The following is a 25,985-nucleotide window of genomic DNA, read 5'->3' as shown; positions in this document are numbered from 1 at the left end:
AGGGGGGGGGGGGGTAACAAGTGCATAGCACAGGATTCAGAGTGGCTGTCGGGTTGAAAGAGTCATAAAGACGTCTTGCGACTAAGTGGCGATGGGGTAGTTTCAATATATATATCCATATATACACATAATATACTACATATTTATTGACTATGTGTTACATAAGGTAGTAACTAACGTCGGCCTGCCGTGCCGACAGGAAAGAAACTTCTCACTGTGCCGAGAGAAAGTTGGCGATGGTAACGAGATGGAAGTGAATTAGCGAGGATCGATAATGCGCACACCGACCAAGGCACACTTGGCCCAGGCACGAACTTGAACAAGTTTTTTGAAAAATCCCGGGATACATTTTTTTTGTACAGTTGTACTAGCAGTCGCTTCGATATTCACTAATTAGTCGCATCGGACGGAAATTGACAGTCCTGATACTATGGGAATTCTCGTTGAGTCAAATTTATGTATTACAAAAAAAGAGGAAAAATTTTGAAAAAAAAAATTTCATCAATAACTTTTTTTATGGTCCAGATTTTCGGATGCTGGGGACAATTGAAACGTAACAATGAAAAGATGTCGATTTGATGTCTATACGAATGGAATTGCTACGGTCGTATGACAGTTAGTAAATTCCCTGCGATTCCTCGATTCTCAAAAAAAAAAAAAAAAAAAAAAAAAAAAAAAAAAAAAAAAAAAAAAAAAAAAAAAAAAAAAAAAAAAAATAAAATAAAAAAAAACTTATCACTCATATAAGTTTACATATCCCTAGATGCATCGTCAAATGATAAATATCGAACAGCGATTTATCTCGTAACGATATCTCGATATCGATGTCACATAATAACGAGCATAGACTCGAGTATGTCTTTCCACGTTCGGAGTTTCGGAATTGCGAAATCCTTGAGAATCGTTCAGACTGTCGCCCCATATAGTATGCCTGTATACATCAGGATTATATATACATATATAGAAATATCAGGCGAAGATAGGTACAAATACGATGCTATATGACAGGTTGATATATAGGTGAATTTTTATGCGACCGATGTTTTTGCTACATCACCAAGATGAATCTCTGATATATTGCAGCCGAACGCTAGAGTTGGCAGAGAATCGATAGGAATGATTTCGATTTTAGATTGGCTTTTCCGACCGCAGATATCCTCAGCCCCCCCGCCACCCACGCGGCAGACTCCTTTCTACCAATTTCTCTCATTCTCTCCTTTCCCACGAGTTTCCACTCAATACGCCTCTTACTTCTTTCCACGTACACTTGGATCTCGTATTTTCCATTGCTCTACGGTCTCAGGAAATCGAGTGTACCGGCGCGCCACTGCGATAGCCTGGATAGTGTGAAAAAGCTACATTGAAAAGCTCGACTTCCATCGGACGATTAAAAAGCCCAAAAGGAAGTATACCATTCGCTGGGATATACATATATACACGTATAAAGTAAAAACGTGACATTCGATCTTCGGCAATCGTACCCATTTCCAACGCAACGATTTTTTCTCGCCGACCTAATCCAACCTGACCTCAGCTTAACGTCTAAGACGTTTTTCATGAGAAATCCTCGATATATATATATATATGATCCTAATTGCAGATTAATTTTTTATAATAATATAGCGTTATTAGAAAAAGTCCTATGTGATAATTATTACTGATAACATATATGCTGTATATGTATTTTAACACGTATCCATCGTAATTAATTGCCTGACGTACAGTTACGAGAGTGGCTCGTACTTGGTATACATATACCGGGTGTCCGGCTGGGTTCAGACTGAAGGGTCGCGAAATTTCGTAACCGAATCGGATATAGCTTTTCACGCCTGCGCGTCGTTATATCCCTTTTCAACGTTAGCGAAAATATCGTGGGCACGGCTAAACCAAGGACCTCGGGATTTATTTTATTTTCGGAGGAAACTCGAGGATTAGGCTCAAAGACGAAAAACCCTTGTACGGAGATTACACGGGAAAACTTTGTCCTTTCGAAATCTACGGCGATGAGGAACGAGCACGCGTCGTCACTTCGAGAATGCTGATTTGAAGGGAACGACGAGAACTGAACCGAAAGGAAGTCTTTGTGTGTATGCATTACTTTGCGTTCCTTTCGACTTTTTGAATTTTTTTTTTTTTTTGAGAAAATTCTTTCGCGATACTTCAGGAAATGAAAACTCGGATTTACATACTCATTATATATGTATATAATATGTATGAACGAATACGCGTGTAATACGGTTCTCATATTTTCCTCAGTTTCGTGATTCTTGAAGTTTTTGAAAAATTTATTTCGACTCACTTTTTTTAGTCGCTATGGAAACGAGCTCCTTGGGACAATTCTTGTTGAATTTTGAAAATTTTACGGTGACTGGTGTTTAAAGGGTATTAAACTATATTTTTTGTTGGACCATTTGTTAGCGAACTTCGTTATCGTGAGAATTAAAAATTCTACAATTATGATTATAATTAATTAGTAATAATAACTCGACCCAATGACACCATTAGAGCCACGAAGTTTACTCACGAAATGTCATTTGATCAGAATTCTAAATATTGTCAGGATATAAATTGTTAGGTAACAATATGAAATGGTTCACGTAACAGTGGTCATTATAAAAAAAAAAAAAAAAAAACCGAAAAAGACTCTTTAGGGACGCGAATCGTAAATCCTATGTGATACGGATAGGGTGGGTAGCTATAAAAAAATTTAAGCCCGAAAAATTGTGGACGTGAACATTTTCAAAAAAAAAAAAAATAAATAAATAAATAATAATAATGGGGATACGATCCCGCAACACTTTGAGCTTTTCTCCATCTTCGAGTATAGTCACGAACGCGTTTGCTTTCTGCTTGTAACCTTTTTACCGGGAACAAAGCTAATGAAGGAAAGATCAAAGGTAATTGCGACGATTGCGTCAGAGGGAATCTTGAAAAATGGAATGAAAATTGCGCAATAGGCAGGAGACCGGTTTGCTCGCAATGATAACCGCCTGCCGACCCTTATTTGAGATTCCTAAGGAAGCTCACCGGATTCCCCCATTGGATCTTTTCCAATTCACATCGGTACCATAAAGATTTACTACCCTTAAGGATGACGAAACATTTTTCTTTCCCGTATCGAGAATTCCCCCGACTGTCCAAATAACTTGAATGCCCTTTTTATCACAGTCCGGAAATAATAAATATAGGTATACGCGCGTGAAGAAAATAATAATTAAAAATATTAAAAGATTTGAATTTTTTTTTAACTAAATACAAAAAAAGAAAAAACGTCAGAGAAACAATATCAAGAAAATATCACTCATTCGCTTTGGCTGGAATTTGGTCTTTCGCTATAAAAAAAAAAAATAATATCAGTCGAGTAGCGCTAGTTCGAAAGTACGAAATATAGCGCTGTACAATTTAGCACTGCCATCCCAGGTATAATTCTGCATTTCGAAAGTCCGAAATTGCCATGAGATAGGAAAGTTACGTAACGTCCAGAGAATTTCTGGAAACGTAATATGAACTTTGACATTTACGTAATACCAGTTACGATATCACTGTGAACTACCCTTAATTCAAATACAGTATCAGATTATCTAATTAATCATATGGATCATTGATAAGTATAAAAGAATTAAGTCTATTATTTTTCTTTATAATATCCAACAGTTATCACAAATTGCTTGGCATCCCCTTCGCACGCCCTTCGAGTTCAAGGGTTAAAGTTCCAAGTATTTGGAACTTTATTAAGGGGAGGCCCGGCACGCCCCAACACCTGTACCCCATATATCCTCCGTATACGACTACCAGATCGCGGAGACTAAAAGTTAGAGGACAGAGCCAGACACATAATACCAGGCATCCACCAAAGCACAGAGTAACAGGGTGCAATGGGGTGAAATTCGCAAGGGATGAATTCGCTGATCTCGCGTAAACCGTCTATTCATGCATCATTCATATTAGCATCGACGAATTCGCTCATACAACACCCTATGCTCGAGTGCTAAGGGCTCTTGGAGTTCAGACGTAATCTGCACTCAGTGTGAGTTATGGATAACGGACTATAGAATAATTTTAAGCAAACTTGAATAGATCAATAAATTTTCGATAATACAATTCGGATTTCACTATAGGTACGTATAGTTTCCATTTTAGCATAATACAAATTGCTAATCGTCTACGTAGATGACCTTCGACCTCCCCACTGTGATCCAATATAAAATTTTCATATGAAATCAATAAATTTTAATTGATATAAAGAAGATTTGTATATTGGATAAAATAAAAAATTGAATATATCATAAAATTTCAATGGGTTGTCCTAAGGAATTTTATAATTGACAATTTTCCATTAAAATATGTAAAATGGGCCATTGTGTCAATTAACGTAACATAAGGTATGTAATGAAGATATGAAATATGGAAAATATATGGAGCTAATAAATTCATTATTGTTCCAGACTTTAATAAGGGACATCCAATAGTATTACCTGGGACAGTTAAGATATTTCTTAAGAGATCAATCTGTAGCTTAATTATATATGGCGGAAAGAGCTTAAAAGCAGCAGGGAATGCGTATGGAATACGAATTCTTAATTTGATAATATCGTAATGGGCGAGGATTCATACATCAGCGTCTTTGAGTATACAATGTGAAGCGTATGAGAACAGCGAGATACGCCTCTAGATATCCCTAAGGCTCGGTACACACCTGAATTCGTTTTGTTAGGACCTGAATTTCATTAGTGGACTTTCTAGGGCCAGAATAGAAACATAAATTGATTCCACAGTCAACTGGGTTTCAGGCTTGAGACTTTATGGTATAGGGGAACTTCGTAATCCGCGCCCTTGCTGAGAATATTTTTCGGGCTGTGTATTTACCTTTACTGTAGAAACCGACATTAACGACGGACATAGAATAATTAACGTTAAAGCTATGAACACGTATATAGGAATATATGAGCTCCGTAAGAGTATTAAATCACAGGGTACTATGTCGTAGTTTATTTTGAATAATGTGAATAACGAAATTTTCCCTTTCTATGGAATATCGTAAAGCTTGAAATACACGTAGCCCAGGGAACTTATGGCCAGTACGAAAATTTCCTTTGTATGAAAAAATAACCTAACCTAAATTCTTGCGATGTTTTTACGAGAGCAGTACATCGTTGAATATCGAGTTTTACTATGACCAACCCGGTAGTGGGTTTAGACAGTATTTTTTTTTACTGTATAAAAATAGTTTCGATGGACACCGGTGCAATTTAGTTCTTTTTGAATTTAAAATTTCGGTCGGGTTTATTCTTTGTTTCAGTGGCAACGGGTTACTTACCCCAAAAGGAAGCAAATGAAACGGAAATAAAACTGCCGCCGGGGTCTCGACTCGGCCGGTACCTGTAGCCCAGAGTCAGGTAAATAAAAAAGAGAAAAATAAATAAAAGTAAAGAGTAAAATAAAAATGAAAAGGACCCGAGCGGCACTCAATTCAATGGATGAATGGATGCATTGTTACTGGAGAGTGCAATGGCACAGTGACAGCGGACGAATTCGGAGACGCAGTATTTACGTTCGTGGCTGCTCGGCTGTCGTCGGGTGTATTCGTTCTCCGAATAAAAAAAAGTGGTTGTCACTAATGAAAGCGACGACGGTAGGGGCTGAGTTATTATCATGAATTGTAACTGACCGTTCGCTTTCTTGTTGTCGGTTCCAATTAAGACATTTTGATTGGGACGCGGAGAACTTGCACTGCCTGATTTCCTGTTCTGAACACTGAACAAACAGGAATAACGAATCAATTATCGCAGCGGTAGCGGTGATTTGAAAATTAGGGAAAATTGTTAGAAAATTCTTTTAACTCGTAAATTTTAGCACTTACACATCTTCGCTTCATTGGAATCACCCTATGGTATACACTTGATCGTCACAGATTTGACACTTGTTTCCCAGCAAACACAAAGTGACAGTTACGTATCAGCAATGTTAAAAAGTTCACCTCAACTAATTAACAGTCTGCTGAGTTGTATCAATTGTCATCCTATTTAGTTAACACAAAAACTCACTAGTCCCCGCACAGACATTCCACAATTAGGCATTGATAATTATTTCACAGTTCGCACAGAAGTCTTCATTCCAACCTCAAAAAAAAAGTTAGCACACAACCTCAGAGCAAATATCGTGGAATTGAAATAAATTCTTCGTCTAATCACGTACACAGTGTTAAATCTGTTGCAAAGAAAACAGTGTTAGTTGTGAATATTTTGAAAGGATAACCTATAATTACAAAATGAACTTTGCCCTGGATCAATGGCCTGTATGGGTACGTGATATGACATAAAACTGTAGAAAAGAATTAATACCTATTTTTAGCAGAGAATACAGTGCTTACAAAAGGGCTCAATTTTCACTTTCGCAAAGTGCTCCGACAATAAGAAGAATAGGTGTCATTAATCCGCAAGAAGGAAAACTTTACCAAGGCTGTGTGCTACAAGAGGGGGACAGTATATACCTTCGTACGTGTTTTATGTGCTGATTCGACCAGGAGGACACGTACACGTATCCACGACAATAGCGGATGGTCCTAATTGCAAATAGACGTGGGCACTTTGTGATATACGAGAACGCGGTAAAAAGCAGCAACAGTGGCGCCACACGTGCCAGAGACAGGAACGAATGAAGTGGATGGTAACTGTTGCACGGCCATCTTGTGGTGAGCGGGAAGAGCTCGTAAAGGGGTCTTACTTACCAAAGAAAGACATGAACGCGGAGAACGGGGGGGTACGGGAAGGAGATTGAGTATATCTTTCAATTTATATAATTGCCCCAGACAATTTGCACTGCAGGGTGTTTAACGTTCGCACTGTAATTCTGTCTCGTGGATTGTGCATACAACATATGTAAGTGGCATCATTGCACGATGAACATTGCACATTGGACTGTGCAGACGCACTGAAAACATGGCTTACCGACTGGATGATAATTCGAGCAAGTGCCAACGTACGTACATAAGTGCAACTTACGTTTCGTTAATTGTGCCTAATTGTGCGCAATTACTACAAATGGTGGAATAACAAGGCGCTCCTTATACTATGGATGTAACCATCGTTTTTAATTCTTGAGTGGCAGAGGTTGAGGGTGGGCCCACTGAATCTAGATTAATTAGACCATTCGAGCTGTTAGTCATCGACTTTTTTACAAGTGAATTAATTAAAATTGTTATTGGATAATTATTATCGAAATTTATAATTGCCTTGACTTTTTTTTAACCTCCAATTCTATATTCGAAAATACTTATACGACAAATTTAATCGTTTCGTGAACCCAATCAACGTACACCCTACGCTCCATGGAATATAACAGTAATTAAGAACAGTACGTTGCCTTTGACGTTATTACTGTAAATTACGTCGTGTGTAACATCCTCGCCTTCGTCTTGTTTGCTTCAACCTGCTTGCCAGTCCAAGTTGTTCCGAACCCATGCAACCACTCATCTCCATAGTTGGGTCTAGCAGTAGAACTTTACTATGTTGATATACATTTCTTAGCGGTAGCTTAGCTACAAGTTATTGATTAAAACAAAGAAAGCGTCGAACAACAATACACAAGTAGCTACCTGAATTATAGTTCCTAGTGTACTCGTAAACGTAATTCTGGCGCTCTGACGCATTTGACGTTTTATCGTAGAACCGGTACAGTCTGTTGTCGCAGCAACCGCTAGAGCGCTCCAGTGTAAATAGTTGATAAACACTTTCCCGAATTGCTCCGTATACGATTCCCGTTTAATGATGTGTACCAATTAGACTCGATAAGAGGACACAGTCAGGTGCAGCAAACAATGTCAATAATTGATCTGTGGGGGAAAATCTATAATCAAACAAATTAAATGGACCAAAATAGTGTCAATGATTAACGAAGCTACTCCCTTCCCGTACGAACCTCTGTTATTGGACCTGTGAGTCATTACGAGTGACATTTCTCGGACACCCGGTACAATGAAAATTTCCCAAGAACAGCCGATTGACAATGATGACGCTTTCCTAGAAATTCGATTCAATCTTAGGAACGTCCAATCAGCTTATTCAACCCGTTTGGCTCCACCTCACGTGGAACGTCCGGGACATTTGCGTCGTAATTGGTAGGCGAGTGTAATTAATTACCATAATTAATTGAGAGACCAAGTAGACATCGTACCCTCAGAATAAGGTGGTCTTCACACCAAATTTACGGAGACACTAAACGCGCCCCTTGTCTCAATTACGGAAACATGCCAGTGATCGGATCAATAAATATAATCAATATACGATTGCCCAATTGAATTTCAAGGTCCATAACTTTCAGGATGATCGATCGTCGAATATGAATTTCGATAAAAAAACAATACCACCATTAAATTCGTTTCCTGATTCGCCCGTAACCACCACCTACGTAATAAATACAACGTATACCACGAGTATGAAAATTAATAATTAAAATTTCCAAAAACCCTTTTTTTCTTCATATACACGTAGAGTGGCACTCAAACGAATTTCCCTAAACAGACTAACGGGACAGTGCGAAATAATACCTTAAGGTCGATTCACATCAATTAAAAGATTGATAATCCGCTTAAGACACGCCACTTCATTAATTTACCTAACGAGACAAGACACCTCGGTATCCCAACTGTGGATCCCCAAGAAAGTTAAGCAGAAGTGACGACTGACAACAAGTAGTAAACAGAGACAAGACCGGTAGTAATTCCATCTACAAGGATACTGTGTAATGGACCAATCCGGTTCTACCCTAAGAAACGATAAATTCGTCTTAACGTCAGCATATCTTAACGCGTCGTACGTAATCCAAAATGATCCCTTCGTACTTTTACTAGATCTCGAGAAACTTTCGATTGCGCAGAAGTGCACTGCGCAGGTTCGATAAACAAACATTTTCCGACCAGCTTCCTTCCTTTCCTTATGGCTGATTTATGTGCCGGACCAGCTACCGCCTACGGACTGTATCCGTAAACAGACGTCACCGTCGATCACGCTAAGAGCCAACACCAACCGGCCAATTTCTGTGTTTCGGATCCGTTCGGCTAACCTCGTACGAAATGCCGAAAGCGTAAAATCAGCGCACCGATCGCCCGAGAACTTGATTCGTCCGCAATAATCACGTTTCGGGTTATTCGCCTTCGATTGTGTCAACTATTTGGACACCGTCGGCCTGATTGCGTTTTGTCAAATGCGACTATGGTAATGCCATTAATGTCCCAGAGCTCACTCGATATCGTCCAGTGTGCAGTTACCAGTGGTACCTGTATAGTTACTGCTAGTGGTATAGCGCCGCTACTACTATTTTATACATACTATATACCAAAATGGTACAGGCTAGTAGTTACTATCGAGTATAGTTAATAGCTACTGGGCTAGGGGGCAGACGAGGGGTAGCTTGTCTGGCTACGAAACTTTCCAACTGTTCTCCTAAAGGTGTTGAGGTTTAATCGGGGAAATTCAGTACGGCCGGATTACAGATTGGAGCTCGGAGCTTCGGCAACAATCAGCTGTGCTTTGCTGCAAGGAATTTCAAACGTTTATATATATATATATATATATATACGTCACTTACATCTCTTAGCTGTGAGTTCCATGTGAACGTCGAGATTCAAGTCTTGAGATTTCTATGAGATAATGAGACAGGGTTGGTTGGGTGGAAACCAATCACTCTGGTACTAATTAAAATTTGAATACTATATATATAGAGCTTTGACATTTTTACCAAGTTTTACTGTGTAAATGTGCAGTATAAAGATACGAAGTAAACAAAGTACTAGAGTTTTCTGGTAGAGGGAATAATTTTTTGAAAATTTACGCGAAATATATTTTTTTCGCGTTCATTGCGGAGAGTGACTTGTATATAATAATTATGTATAGGCGTGTACGGAGATTCATTATTTAAAAAGCAGATCACGTCCACTAAAAGTATGGTTAACGGGAGGAGTCAGGACTGTCAAGACACCTTACCGAGATTGATGACTGATAACCGTAATATCATATGGATACAAGATATGATGTTATCAGTCAAGAAACGATAGTGCCATTACTTATACGTGGATGCCGAGAAGAATCGTTTGGTCCATGAAAAGCTTCATCTTACGCGTAACCCACCGTTCTCATGCTCTATAGAGATTGTGCTTTCAGAAAAGTGTCATCCTCTCGAAGCCGTAAAGAAGTGGCTGTCGGTTGAATAATAAATAGCCGATCTTTACTATTATTATTTTTTTTATCTTTTTCACGGAAAAAAGACGCCGCGATACTTACGCTTGCGACGTGATGAGATCGTGAGAAAAATGAGATTCCCGGATCGAGTGAAGGTAAAAATCACGTAAAAAGAAAAAAAGGTCCGAAAAAAAAATATATATTCGTAAAAAATTGCCCTCAGATTTCAAGTTCATCGAAACGTCAAAACGATTGGGCGATTAATTTCGTCGTCACGAAAACCAAATATAAAAAAAAAGAATGCAATGTACGGCCCCTGTCCTTGCGATTCAGTCTGAGTTTCGTGCGAACTCGCCATAGCGGACAATGGTTCGATCGGTCGCGGCGAAGGTATTAAATGAATTCGAGTGACGACAGATGCTTAAATCTCTCTGGCTTTGACAAGGCGACGCGAGAGGAGTATAAAAAGGAGAAGTCTGGAAGGAGAAATAAGGGCGGTATGAATGAAGGTGAGGTTAGGTTCGGATCTTAAGGGTGACGAACCTTCCGTGCCAACAGAGTTAGGATACCGACGATGTTGGCAGTCCTGAGGCGCGGTCCTGGCAAAATTCTACGGCTGTCGATGGGCGCCTGCATTGACGTTGCCGAGTTCGGCAAAGGACTATTCAGAGGTAAAGGCAAGTTTCCACGAGAGACGAGTGGATTTCATCTTTTCGTCGATACCTTCTCGTCCACTTTTTTTTTTTTTACATCAATTCGTACCAAAAGTCCCTCTAGTTTCGTACGGACGTGCTAACTTTTTGTTAAGGTTATGTACATTCGTCGTTCTCAACGAAATACTTCGCTGACACGGTGTAGATTATGACAGAGCCGAGGCGATTTTTTTCGTGACTGTACGAGACGAGGCAATGCATATTTTTTTCAAGGGAATATTGAAAAAAAGGTAGAATCTAATTAATCCATAAATTTCGATGGACCCGGGAAGGTCTCTTCGTAGGACTTTGATAAGTTATGAAGATCCGGCTGTACTTGGATTTTCCTTTATAAGTTTATGCTCGGCCGAGAAAACGAAAAGGAGCAAAGGAAAAGATGGGCTTTCTTAAGGAGATTCCAAGAGGCAGGGTGGTTAATCTTGGGAAACCCGTAGAAATTACGTGAACGTCGGGACGTCTCGTCATAAGCGTCTCGTCACGTGGTGATAATAAAATTTTTTATTTTTATCAATTGACTATATCGAGGCTGTATTATTCCTCAAATTGCGTGCATTTACGTAAAAATTAATTTTTTTCGATTTTATCTTCGTTATTTTTAAGATTTATCATTCACTATTAATACAGTCGTTTTATCTTTCGGTAAGATTAATAAAAGGATAAGGGACGCGGAGATTCTCTTGCGTATTTTTAGTTTCAAGAGACACTCGAATTCCCCTCGAACGCATCGAGACGACGGTGCTCGATGTCCTAGCAAAAAGAATCTGTCCGAGTGTCGGCCCGTCGTTCCGCCGTGTTTCCATGTAGCAGCAAAGCGTGAAAAAGCTCCCTATACATTTTCATAGACGCGTATAGATATACCCAACAGGGAACGAAACAAATGTAGTCGATATCTCAACCTTCCAGTATTTTCCTATATGCAAAAGCATCGCGAATTAGAAACGCTCCCGTGGCTTCAGGCATGCATCCAGTTTTCCTCAAGATCAATTTCATTGAGCGATTTTCGCTACGTTGAGAGCCAAGCAAAGAGCCTTGCATAGTACTATACGTTGACTGTTATGGATATACCAAGCCAGTATCTCACGAGAAGCATCGCAGTCGTTTCATGAAGATTGGCTTGATCGAAAAAATGGCGTCCTAGAGCGTCGAAGTTGACGTCACGATAAAAAGGAAAAAAAAATATATATATTTCCTCAAACAATTTTTTTTTTCAAAATTCACCCACTCAGCTGCAGTCGACTCGCGACATCGGTTAAGCTTTGAGGGGCCAACTCCTAACGAACCGAAACGTAAATAAGTCCCCTAAAATTTTGATATTCCAGCCTGACTGTATTTCTCATGTACGATTTGACCGTGAAAATAGTCGACGTCATTGTACGACTCGTTAGGTGACGTCACCGTTGCTCGCATACACTCGGTACCAAAAGTTAATATCGCTGTCGAAGCCGCGACGTCACCAAAGCCCAAAAACGACCGTGTACAGTCTGCCAACCCGAGAATACTTTTGTAAATTGACCCGACCGTATTATATTAAACGAGACAAAACTTTCGACAAGTTAAAGAGATTCGCTCCGACGAACGACCCACTTTGACCCCGTCGGTTTAACGTCGACTGGCTGCTACGACGGATAAAAGTTGAAAGGTAACCCCGGCGAGTCGTATTCACCGATTTCCCAAGGGTAAAACAGCCATTTTGTTTTCTCAAAGCGCGAAGAATCCTCATTCGTGGGCGCGCGAGAAAAAGTTTCTCGTGAATTTTTTTTAATCTTTTCTTTTTTGTTTACTTTACACACTTTTTACCCATCATTTTTTTTTATCACTTTTCCAACACGACTTTATCGATATTTAATCGAGCATCTCTTATCGCCAAGGGATTTGATGTGTTTTTTTTTTTTTTTATTAATTATCGACTTTTTTTGCTACACCCCCTCCATCCCTCATCCACCAGAAAAAAAATTATCCTACAGACTCCGTTATCCGGATTTCTCAGATTCTGATGATCCGTGATTTGTTCGGCATCCCGCTTCTATCTCTTTCGCAGTTAAGGACACGCTACGTACAAAAGTCCTTCCGACATTCCTTTTTTTTTTCTCTTCGCCCCAAGTTCCTCGTATTGCGAGAGAACGAAATACGGAAGAGCAAAAAGGAAAAGGGTCGTGAGGTCACTCCGCTGAGACCTGCCTTCATTTTATACCATGACGAGAATTACGAGTGATTCTATTTATAGGATATTACGAAATAATGGTGTGTCCACTGAACCTCCGACGAATAATTGCTAATGGCAACGTTGATACGATCCTCCCTTCTGGTGCTGGGCTTATCAATTATTTTAGCTCGATGGCAATTGAGTACGAAGATAAAAAAACAGGATAGCCTGACTGACAGCAATGATAAAGCTTTGGTGTGCAACGAGGACAACTAATTAATTCAATTAATGTAATTAGGCTATGCGTGTGAGCACCTTTTTCCCGGTTCAGAGCGTCGCGACGCAGCGAGATGTCAGGGTCTTGGAAAATTTTGAGAAAAAATTTCACACGATCCAAAAAAGTCAGTAGTGAATTAATTGATAAGGAAAAAAAAAAAAATGATTTTATATCACGCATAAACCATATACGGTCACATTTTGCCCGGAAAAAAAAATATTAACCCGCATAATTTTTCATCTTTATGAACCCATATATAAAATGTGTACCGAATAAAATTAATTAGTTTACCTGACCAACCTAAAAATTTATAAGCAATCTCAAGTCTCGACTCATTAGATCCAGTCGGATACAAAAGCAACGATAAATCCATCGTAATGATCTATCGTCTAATTACTGATGGCCTCGTTAAAAATTATGAGTTTATGGTATAGAAGAAGAAAAAAAAATTAGACACTAAATTAACTCATAATACACTCAACGTGTCTGATATTCCGAGGATTCTTGTATAATTTTCACATATATATCTCAGCAGCTTGTAATACAGTCCCAATGTACATTCCAGGTCGGAGCGTTCCACATTCCGCGTAACCGATCGACGGACACATACATGCCAGTCCGACAAATAATAATCGAGCGACGCAAGCGAGTGAAGCAAGTCGGAGGATCGTTTGAAAAATTATGACAGGTGCAGCTGCTCACTTCAAGTGAAACGGCGATACGCGTAGCCCGGGTAGCGTTATACAGAGGCGTTCCAGAAAGCGCCGAGGTATACATTCCAAGAGTTTCCGCTGATAGTTTCTTGCCCGGCGGAGCCGCGAGGTCGATATCTACTTGCTAAGCAATCAAGCCAGTTCTCTTAGATAAACATAACCCAGTCAAGTCGAAGGAAGACGAGGAGCATTGAGTTCCACGCGATCCTATCGTCGCTGTGGCCAGAAAGGATTTATGGTATAACTGGATCTTATTGAACAATCCAAAGACAGGGAATGATTGATCAAAAATATTTGACCGCAACGCAGTGACGGATGAACGAAAATTGAAAAAAAATTTTTTCGATAAGTTCAAAAATTTCCGAAAATGCGAATTGATAACGTTGATAATAATGCTATTTTTGGGTATTACACATTTTTTTGAAGTTCGCGCTGTCATTTTTTGTAGCAGCGCCATAGGCGTAGAGCCAGTGCACGTGCAGTGAATTGCAGCTTGAGCTAAGTGCAAGTAGTTAAGGTGCGCAAGTGGGTAGACAGCTAGCTGGGGGTGGCTTTTAGCACGTGTGTATAATACGGGTACACGCGTGGCCAAGAATGGTCGGACTACTGATGTGAGTATTTTATTTTTTTGGGCTCGAGAGGGGGGATGAAAAAATAGAGCGACGGGGGGATGGAGGAAAAAAAAAGTCTGACAAGGGGCGGAGACGCGAGGGGACGGTGGAAAATTCCAGCATTTCTCAGTCACGTTTCAGCCGACTTCGCCCGTGAGTCCTTTCGCCCACTTGCAACTGGCACTTTCTACTAATTGTTGTCAAGTGTAACGAATTGTTTTCGTCGGAGAGTCTACAGAGGCGACGGTGCAATGACTCTCATTGCCACTTTGCGAATATGCACGAAAATAAAGGGATTTTTGAAACGGTCGTTACTGCTTTTACACTTGCAATTTTTTTTTTTTTTTTTTTTTGAAAATCTGTCCCAAATAATTTTTTGGAAAACTTTTAAAAAGACGCGCAATTATCCTGGACACTTTTTTACACACATTTTTATCTCGTTAACTTTATATGACAGAGTCTCCTGCCCCGTGTTATTGGTGGGTCGGCGGGTAATTTAAAAAAAAAAAAAATTTTTGACATCAGTCTCTGTTTTCTTTAATCATGTTAAACTCTCCGTACGTGAGGTAGATTCTCCGACAAGAGAAATGCAATAAGTGCTGAATGAAAAAAGCTGGCTGGTAGTTTCGCTATGAAAGAGAAACAGTAAGAAAGGATATTCTTTTCTGGTTGTTCCGGTTAACCGAATGCTCCATATTGAAAGTAATATTTTTCAGGACCTCGTGATAAAAGGCGATTTGAAGAGGAGAAGAAAGATGAGGGAGTTGAAAGAAAAGAAATGAAAAAAAGGAATGATAAAGGAAAAAAAAAGAAAAAAAAGGAGACACCAGAAAAGGAGGTGGACCCTAAATTAGTAATTATGTTTTATCCTGTCGCAAGATCTCTTTCGACCCCCCCACTGTATTATCGTTAACGTGATTGCATTAATTTTTCTTCCATCTGCCAAGAGGAGGACCGGTGGGGCTCGGGTAAAAAAAAGGGTTTCGACGTTAAGATTTCAAACGTTATCGTCAAGTCCATAAATTATTATCATAATGAAATTTGGAAAATCTTCACAGTCCAAACAATTCTTACCCGATATTTGCATTCAAAATACAAAAAAATATAATTAAATATATTCTTTCGATAAATAGCACAGTGAACAAACGTCGCTTGAAAATATCATCATTCGATACACAGAGTATACGATATTGAAAAAAAATAAAAAAAAAACATAGTCTCTTGTCGTATACGAAAAGTGGTTGCTTTCATAGCTTTTAAAAGTACTTTCCGCGGTTATTCGATTATCGAGCCGCGCCATCGTGTTTCACGCTAGAAAGCAAACTTTTTACACGAAACTTGTAAGCGTTTCACAATTCGATATTTCGAACGTCCCGACGCCTGGGCGCTTTTGTCCGTCACGTTTGTTAATCTGTATCGTCACGAACAAACATTGCCGACAATTGATACCCGGGCTCGTATAGGTGACAAGTAGATTTTAGAATGACGAGCGAAAGGAAATTACACTAAATTTTCAAAGTTTCGATAAACGATAAAAATAACCACATAAAACTCTTCTTTACCGACCGTCGGTAAACGGTAAAATACTGTTTGCTTTGAATTCAAACAAAATTTCCGTTACACAAAGAAAATACTAAAATCGTGAGCAAAGGCTTTGTAACGATGTGTAATTATTATTATTACTGTAGCCAGCAACCGAAGTACTCGTGTGAAGTTGGGTTAACGGTCTGTTATTTAAACGAAGTGTAAACAAAGGAAATAGCGAGATTCGTAAAATCGATCGAGTCTGAACTGAATGAATTTTTTAAGGGACTTCCTAGGCGTCCGTGTTACCGAAGCGAAGCGTAGTAAAAGCCGGCGAATGAAAACCTAACCCAAACGTCACCTTAACCTAACCGTATAAGACATAACAAGACATAAAGGTATCATTGACCACGGTCTTAGGTAATAGTATGGAAATAAAAGAGGTTTATTATTTTCTTATTCCATATCTCGTCTCCTTTTATTTTTACGATCCTCGTACGGTTTATCGTCCTGCCGATAATAAAATGGCGCCACGTTCTTTGCGTGACCGTTCGTTATCGCAAGGCACATATTATCGCTACCTTGTTAGCCTAACAACGTAACTCTATATGTCATATGTGATTTAGGATAGGACATTGTTTTCGGCAGTGTTATAATATCGTCGAGTTATATCGTGGCGGCGCGACGCTTGGTCAAAGTAAATTTCACCACGACACTATCGTAGCCCTCAGCGTGTTTTGCACGTTCGGGAATCTGTTTTCAAGATTTCTCTATGTTTTTACATTGGCACCCTGTCTCTCGCTTCCCTGTAGTTCTCGAAATTCATTAGGGAAGTTCTTGCGCGTGAGGTTTCGTAGCGGCAAGGAAAATTGAATTAAATCTGTTATTTGAGGGAGGTTATGTTATGCTGGAAAATATCAAGTTTGAGAACGCGTGCAGTTGTAGATGGCGCTGGATAACGTCGATAAAACAGCAGGCTCCAACAACTTTACGTTTCAACGAACGTAATACCTAATTTCCATTATGGTTGACAAGACATTTAGTAAACAACAGTTTCAATTAAAGCTATAACGTAGGTTAATGGTAGTGGCAATTTTTTTTAATTAATCGGAACCATTTTATTCCTAATGAATCATTGTTTAATTGGATTTTCGATTATTTCCTCATTAAACGACCTAATGAAAACTACACGTGATGTAACAAACCATGCGAACCGTTGGATGGGTGTAAGTTTCGCTTTTCCGCGAGAATGGGATATATTTAACAAAAGTGGTTATAAACCACTAAAACAGGCTGCAGTGTATGCGCAAGTGTAATTAGTTGGTCGACGGTATATCTGTGAGAGGACAAAGTTTCCAACACGCTGAATTTTAATGAGCATATTGCCAGTAGCTCTAAAACTTGTTGCGATAAAAAATGGCGAATTAAATTTGTTAAATTTAAAAATTCTCATTCGAGAGGAATGCGTAGATATCGTTGAGATAACGCATGCACAATTTTTCGAAAAACGACAGAGCACTCAATCTCGCAGGTGACGTCGATCTCTCGTCCGTGCGACAATTTCATCATTTTCCGAACGCAATCGCCGTTAGCGACACCTCGTCTTTCCTTTTGCTTTCTATATGGAAAAAAAGCAGCACCACAAAAACAAAGAATTATGAAAATTTGACTCACCTATTTCCTGATTGGTGATTCTCGCATGGCAGGGACTCAAAGCGACGAGAGCGAAAATCCCAAGAATCGCAAAAAGCAAAGCCCTGCCACGACTGGTGGCGCCTCTCCCATCTCGTTCCATCTCGACGCCTCGACGTCCCGACGTACCGACGCCCCGACAACGTCACGTCACGTCAACGGCAAGAGCACTAATTCACTGTCCCTCCTCGACCCTGCGAACTCCTTGTCCACCCCTCCCTCTTTCTACCTCCTTTTTACTTTCTTCTTTTTTTCCGCGCCCTTTTACACGACACCACTTCCACCCCCACCAACACTTACACTTCCGCCCTTGGTCGTCCTCCCCACCTTCTCCTCTTACGTCCCTCCAACCCCTTCCGAGTACCACTTTCTATCGCTCAAATTCTCATCTGTCAATTCCTGCCCTCGCCACCCCCTTCCGGCTCTTCTGGTCCTTCCGCTTGATCTTCTCACCCCCACCTTCTTCGTCTTCTCTTTCTGATCGCCACTTCCTCCAAAAACTTCACCCCCGGCACGTTCACCCCTCAGTCACCTCCTCCTCAAACGCAACACCCACCCTTCGCACTTTTCCACTTACTTCCAAGAGTTACTACAGTTTGACTATATCCTACAAGAAGATGGCACTTTGTTTTCAGGTCCTCGCGCAACTTCAGCTCGATCGAGTCGAACCGAGTATAAGTATACTGCCTTGAAGGAGTCTTGATCGATTTTTTCTTATTAATCTTCCGCCATGTCCTGCCGAGATGATTTGGCCTTCTCTATTGGATTCCAGCAGGCGGCACCTGCTTTATGACACAGAAGGAGACGTTAGTATCTTGACAAGTATTGATAACCATTATTCGATATTTCACGATAATAATGCAATATACGTTATTCCCCTAACAGAAAGGGCAGCAAGAATTCGTATATGCACATATGTATATCCTCATAAGGATTTCTCATGTGACCTCAGGAGTCAAAGCGAATCTAGCGCGCTCATCCAATCTACGAGAAACGAGGTTACCCCAAGGCTCAAGTTACCCAACTTGAGCTCGCGTTACGAACAATGAGTCTGTTTACGGATTTAAATGGTTCGCTTCGAGCGTGAAATGGTCGCGAGTCGCGGCCAATTTCTCAAGGGATATTAACTCGTGGAAGGGACTGGGAATTTTAGTTCTCGCTTCAGAAATTTCGTCGAGGAGCTTTTGTACTTTTTTTTTTTTAAACTAAAAACTACAGAACGTAAAATCACCCTCGAAACCCAGTGACGCGTAGAACAAAGAGAATTCGTCAAAGGGACAACTTCGCGTCGGTCAATCCATTGGATTATGATTTTTTTTTTCTTACGCAACCCTTGAAATTACTTGATCAAAAAATTTATACAGGGTGTTCCTTTAACGTGGCTTCTTATTGCCCTCCTTTCTTTAAGGTGAACTCAGCTCAACTCTGGTTGGATCAGTCAGGACTTTTTTTTTTAATCGCAAACCTCTTTTTTCCAAAAGTTATAATTTAAGCTGATAACGAAAATCTTAGAGTCGTTCCAAGGTCACGTGGGTCCAACGGTCTTATCTGCAAATAGAAGTTATCCTCCTTACGAGTAATTTGCGCTGTACGCGTAAGGGAGCTCGGCAACCCTACATGGTATAGGGGATGATACACCCACTAAGTCAAATGGCAACTGCAGATTTAAAAGGGTGGCGCGCCAAAAATTGCACTCTGCCGTCTTCATGCGAATGGGCTGCTGCTTTGTGAATATTTTCAGGGCACTCAGGGCGCAGCATCCTTTGTCATATGAAAAGAGCGGTGATTTTCAACTGAAAAATATGAACGACGTATATAGGTGGAATGACGGAACGAGGAAAAAAAAATTTTTTTCGAAAAATAGTTGCTGTGTATAAGGGTGAGATGGGGGATGGAGATTGACGGTGACAAAAAATAAATTTACCTATAGGAGAGATTGGACGTATTATTTAAAAATTTTTTTTTCCTTTTTTTCTATCACGTCGACACCGTTTTTCTCCAGTATTGTTAGATATGGCAATTTTCTTGGATAATGAGGTTAAGGCGAAAGAGTCGTCGGGTTTTTCCTGTATCGTAGAGGAAAATTGTATTTTGCGAGAAAACAATGAATTTTTCCGTCTCCAGGCGATCTAGTTACTGACGGCAAATTTTTTTTTTCAACCATTTGATTTATTTTTCAAAGTTTATTAACGCATCAGTGGGTTATTCTACGAAACTTATGTCTCGCTCTTCAGTCAATAGTGCTTCTCGAAGTTTTTCGTGCGAGAAAAATGGCAAAGTAACCACGCTCAGTGGAATTTCCGAGTACCTTTTTTTTTATTTTTGAAAAACTTCTCGCCGAGCACGTTTCTTTTTTGTATTATGATAGACTATTTCGGTACTTGTACAATTTACTTGAGCAACTCCGAAATTCTCTGAGTCAACTTCGCTTTTAAGAATTTATGCGAATAATGTAATAGACTCCGCCGAAGGTCTGTCATCTCGTATTACAGTTTAATTTTAGAAAAAACAAAAAAGAAAAAAAAAAGAAATTCCACACTGAAACTTCAGCTCTCAGATAGTTTTCCCACCTGTTTACCTGTGTCTCCGTTATATTCCGCTTCCTCTATGCGCCAATCTTCGAGAGTGACGTTATTTTTGAAACTTAAAAAAAGTTACCTACCCTAATAGATAGAAGATCAAAAAATTGCATTGACAAAAAAAAAACAGGAAGCGTCCCAAGGAGATGGGAAACATTTGGCAATTGACAGTTTCGATCCTGACAATTGAAAGTTTTTTTGCTGGTTTCTTTTTTTCTTTTTCATTCGATATCCCAAATTCCGCGCACTATAAACGTAGAACGAAGTTACGTTATGACGAATCGAATTTCACATCGACCAAATGCGGCGACTCCAATTATCCTTTTTTGTTCTTCTCTGTTTTTAAAACGATTAACCCCGAGGGACACTAAAGGAAAATTTGCCATCTCGTTCGGTTCGACTCGTGAATTTTCGCGAGGTCGTCGCGAACAAAAAGTGTCATTTGCAACATTCAAGAGAACGAGATGAAAGATACAGCTTTTGTCCCAAAAGAAAATTGAGTTATTTTCGCAATTACGTAACCACTCACATTACGTATCTATCTATTTGCCTCTCTCTCTCTCTCTCTCTCTTTCTCTCTTTGACTGGATATTAACATTTAATCGTATTACAGCACTTGATCTTCCAAATGGTCCATAAATCCAATACACCCAAAAGACAGCATCTCAAAATCCCATATATTCCTCTAATCAAAGTCCAGAATCCCAAAACAAGCGTCCAGTACAAATAACACGTTGCCAGAAGTTAATTGACGTCTGGTCGAGTTTCTTCGAAGAATTTGAAAAAAAAAAGATTAACAAGTCCCAATTGATCGATTGTTCCAATATGATCATAGGCGACCCAGTATAAACAAGCGTATGGGGTATCGATTATGCTGTCATTATATCATCTGGTGTGAGGGACTAAAAAAAGAGTAATAACAAGAATCCATCACGTGTAATGATAAATAGCGAAACACATTTTGAGTACGTATAAACAATTTGAATGTATACTGTAAAATATTAAAAAAAAATAGAGATTATTATTATCGGCTATTATTATTTTTTAAACAACCAGATATTGTTCTTATTTAATAGGGAAAAAAAAATTCGCAATGTGGATTCTATTTTTTTTTCTTTTTTCAGGGTTGGGTATACTTAGACTGATAGTCTTATACATATATGTACCGGGTGGCTCGAGCGTCTTCGACACTTCGAAACATTTCGAGTTACCGAGACCACTGCTCTCAGAGCTTCAAGAGACGGGTTGGTCAATTTGATCAGGATCGACCTAATTTTACGAGCCATCAATGAAATTTCGCCAAGTCAAGTCAAGTGAGTCCTTACAAAGTTACACGTAACGAGGGGGGATGCACAGATCTGGAGAAGGTTAAGTTGGTCGATTATTTTTGGGGCTGGTTTAGGTTGATTTAGGTTTAGCATGCACTTTAGAGGTCGCGTTAGAAGGGACGACCAGAGATGAGTTAATTTGTGGATTTTAGGTAATTTTTCAACTTTTGCAAAAATTTTCGATATCATTTTTAAGACGAGGGCAAATCGTTAGGGGATGCTGAGTTTACGTAAAAAAAATGTTTGACTGATTATTTTAGGGTTTTTACGGATGAACGCGTGAGAAATCAGTCGAAATTGGCGGCTGATGTGGGATTCGGTTTACGGGCGACACAATGGACCGAGAAGTGTATCCTGGGATGATAGATGATCAGGACTACCAACAGTCAGGAATTGATCCTTTTCTCAATGAAACCATTGCTTTTGTGGAATTCGCGTAAATTCATTGTTTCGATTTATCAATGTTACTCGTGAAAGTTCTACTTTTTAATTGGATGGTGCACGACACTTTTTTTATATCGGCGACAGTCCCTAATATTCAAGGTGTCGTATTTGGAAATTTAATAAAAAAAAATTTTAATCGCAACGTCGGTCAAAGGTCGTTGGTAGACAATGGTAGACATTTTTTAAAAATGATATGTTTTTACTATTATTTTATTTTCATTGTCACTCCTGATTCGGGTCATTTTCGAAAATTCTAGATTTGCGCATCCGGTCAAAGTGACAGTAAAGCGTCGGGACGACCCCTCGACGCCGTCGTTTATTAGTACCTCGGGGTTAAATACTCTTACAAGTTGAAGGTCAAAAGTAATTTTGCGTCACGACTATAGAATTATAACGTAATGTGTTGATACCAAAATTTGATTAATTGTTTAAAAAATTTTCTAATCATATAAATTATTAAAAATATAAATCAATAAATTTATCGCTATTCCAATCGTAAGACAATCGTGTATAAATGTATATATATATATTTCATCTCACCTATTCACGTAAAAAGTGTAAAGATGAAATCAGCAACCCTTATAACTCCATGGCGATGAAAAATTTCGCACAGATTCACGTCACAAGCATAATTCAAAGTTAATAAATAAAAAGTATTCTATTCCTATCGGAATAAAATCAGCAGGAATAAAATCAGTTCACAGTTACGATTGACACAGTTCATTAGCAATTAGCGATTTATTAATTTTGAACCGACTGATCATATATTAATCACACTGACAATTCGCGCAAATAAACATTTCGGATAACGAAGAAATATCGTTCCTCTACGTCCTACGTAAATTGGATAAAATAGCCGGTGAAAAAAAAAATAAGTTTTTTACTTAATTATTGAAAACTGTCACCCGCTGAACTTTCGATATACAAAACACTGACACCGTAATGATTTAATTGATAAAAATTTCTCCCGACTTGGATAGTTCACGGATTATCTAGAGTAGGTACACACAAGCTTCTAAAACACATTGGTTATTATCAGTGAATTTCAAAAAGTTTATATAACTTTTTTTTTATTAATAATTTCACTCTTGAAAACCTGCCATGATAACACGATAAGATGATCCAAAAAAAATATTGAGATCTAACCAGATCGGGATGAGATCCCAATACGGATTTATACACTCGATAAAATATGGTCCATGGGCAATCTCACAGCATCCCGATATAACGTATCGAAATGTCGCGTAAGAATCTACAGGATTTTATCGATTGGTCGTTTAACACTTAATGCATAATTTATAATGCACTTAGCATAATGTCCAACGACATTTTCATGGAGATTCACCGAGACGAAATTCCAAAGATTTCTAATTACGATTTTACAAGCGTAACCATGCCCGTATCTAAATACGTGAAGGATCTCTGAGTGGTCCATGTATCATGAGAAGATAGGATGCAACGATTAAAAAAAAATCATTCGAAAGATCTTACATATGACAGATACACATGATCGATCCGGGATAAAAAAATTTAAGATTTCATCTCGATTCTCGATTTTGCGTATCACTAAGTCTAAATGATAAAAATAAATTTTTTTTTTAACCTTTCAAGGTAAAATTTATACGTGTAAATAAATCACGCTCTTATAAAGTCGAGCCTTTAAAATCTCATCAGGTCCATCCGCACGCGTCGTAAAGTCGTAGGGGCTAAACTTTCCAAGGGGCTGTTTTTTCTCACGTCGTTCTCCCACGCGCGTAACGCGCCGGATGTCACGTTATCTCGTGGAGGCTGCACGGCGAGCACTGACGCGATCCGGCGAGCGCGAGGCGCGCGCCGCTGGCTGACAGAAGCGCGCCCGAACATGGCCGATGATTCCCGAGCGATCCCGAACGACGATACGAGATCACGGAGCGTATAGGAGTCCGCGCGAGTGAAGATCAGGGAGGCGAGACGAGCCCGAGGGCTGATGCTGAATGATGCTGCAGATTCAAGGAGCACGCACAGCATCCAGTCTGGACCAAGATTAACAAGAACGCAATATACAACTTACAGACAAGTAACTTTCCATCTGAATCCCCCTAAAAGATAAACCACCCTCGAAAGCTTTAAAATCAAAGATTATACAAATTCCAAAAAAAAAAAATTATATCGAATTATCTTAGTCGAAAAAAAAGTAAAAAAAAAGTCGAATTCGAAAATAAAATCGATCATCGTTCATCTCGATTGGCTTTCTAAAAGATGGTCCCGCAGCATCTCAACGGGTAACAGTGCTCTTGTCACGGGCTCTACTCCTGGGATTAAAGATATATAGCGCACGATAAGAGATTCCTTCGAATCGAATGTAGAAACACATAGCGCAGGTATCGAACTCGAAATTGTTCGGCTACTTCATTCGTGCCGACTCGTGGGACCCGAGTAAGTAACTGCAGGTTAGGTATATGCAATACGGAACTGATCCCTTACAATCCCCCAATGACACGCCTATCTTTCGATTCATCGTAATCGAACTGCCCAAACTGATACAAGATTCACCAAATTCCTAGTTGCAGACGATTCGACGAAATGCATCTGTGCACCAGACAACATAACCAACAAAGAGAAAAAAATCAAATTTCTCTCCACAAACATCAATAATCACCTCCAATCCACTTCGCTTCGATTCACCAGATCGAACTGCAAAGTGCATTTTCAAATGCACTCCGAGCCACGCACGAGTGCATTAATGATGCATCTTCGTGACGATAATTAAAAAATTAAATATTTATTGACAAGTACCGTTATAAATATATAAAACATAATCCGATCGATTATTTGGTAAAAATTGAGTATCGATAAGTCGATCGATAACTGCCCCATAATAATAACAATAACAACAATTCAATTAATTTAATCAAAACACAAAGTGCATCCTATATTCATATGCAACTGTACAAACGACATAAGTGGCACGTGGCAGATATGCCAAATTGTTCATCTGAAAATAGTGAATGCCGACAAAGAGTAAGAGAGAGACAGATATATAGATAAACAGAGGCCACCTAGTGAAAGAGAACGAGAGAACAGACGGGCGTCGTAGCACTTGAATTATCGTTGTACCTTTGGCATCAAAGGGTGGAAGGTTCCTCGAGGTACCAAAGGCCGCATAGAACACTAAGCAACGAAGGAATGTAGCTACGATGAAAAAGCATATTTCAAAACGCATCCTACGATTCGGTCGCTTTGAAAAAGATAAATCATAAAGTTCATAAATCAAATTTTTTAATATATCCCTCGATCCTTATCCTGTTACGTATCGTACACATTTTTTCAATCCTTTTCACAAGTTCGCCGAGGACATAGCCAAAAGTGCTTCGTGCGTGTTCGGCAAAGATCGGCTCGATCTACGAGCGTACGTAAATTTCCCACAGTTAAGAATCGGTAGCAGGAGAAGTATCGACGATTCTCATGGGGATTGAGATATCCTTATCTCGATGATGCCTTAAGGATTGGATGACAGGTACACTAAATTTTTAATTTAATACTGTCCCACCCGGTATATTACCTGAATATAAGAACGATATATGGTGAATAAAATTTAGGTATATTTTCTGTTACTTTATTGTTACCGTATATCTCTATATGTATGCACACAGGTATATGGACTATAGGATCGTAATGCTTATCAGATGGCTCAAGTCTGATAAGCTTCTAGTTTCGAGAGTATATATACATATATATAGGTATAGCAAACAGGGCGTAGCACCTCTACATCTCTTGACGCCTACAGCTATACATATATATATATAT

At 39.3% G+C, this 25,985-nt stretch overlaps 1 protein-coding gene and 2 long non-coding RNA genes across 4 annotated transcripts in view; 1 reads left to right on the top strand and 2 right to left on the bottom strand.

Moving 5' to 3' along the window:
• The window catches only part of LOC112493631, a 17,445-nt gene extending 11,966 nt beyond the window's left edge, over window positions 1–5,479 (bottom strand). Inside the window, exon 1 of the long non-coding RNA XR_003058095.1 lies at window positions 5,318–5,479. This is a non-coding gene — a long non-coding RNA (uncharacterized LOC112493631). The remainder of the gene's footprint in view (window positions 1–5,317) is intronic.
• Window positions 1–24,012, bottom strand: part of LOC107275144 (nephrin) — a 52,221-nt gene extending 28,209 nt beyond the window's left edge. For both annotated transcript variants that reach the window (XM_025079725.1, XM_025079726.1), the window contains exons 1-3: window positions 23,803–24,012; window positions 22,740–23,295; window positions 17,831–18,633 (exon numbers count right to left, since the gene is read on the bottom strand). In XM_025079725.1, coding sequence (XP_024935493.1) covers window positions 17,831–17,951 — 121 coding nt within the window. In that variant the 5' untranslated portion in view covers window positions 17,952–18,633; window positions 22,740–23,295; window positions 23,803–24,012. The remainder of the gene's footprint in view (window positions 1–17,830; window positions 18,634–22,739; window positions 23,296–23,802) is intronic.
• Window positions 20,666–22,600, top strand: LOC112493630. Its single transcript, XR_003058094.1, has 4 exons — window positions 20,666–20,961; window positions 21,041–21,392; window positions 21,552–21,740; window positions 22,016–22,600. It is a non-coding gene; the product is annotated as an uncharacterized LOC112493630 (long non-coding RNA).
• Window positions 24,013–25,985: the final 1,973 nt, after the last annotated feature.

The sequence above is a fragment of the Cephus cinctus genome, unplaced genomic scaffold (genome assembly GCF_000341935.2).
Source record: "Cephus cinctus unplaced genomic scaffold, Ccin1 Ccin1_scaffold0123, whole genome shotgun sequence".
Lineage (NCBI taxonomy): Eukaryota > Metazoa > Arthropoda > Insecta > Hymenoptera > Cephidae > Cephus > Cephus cinctus.
Note: the sequence above shows the minus strand (reverse complement) of the source record. Positions and strands in the feature narration are given on the sequence as shown.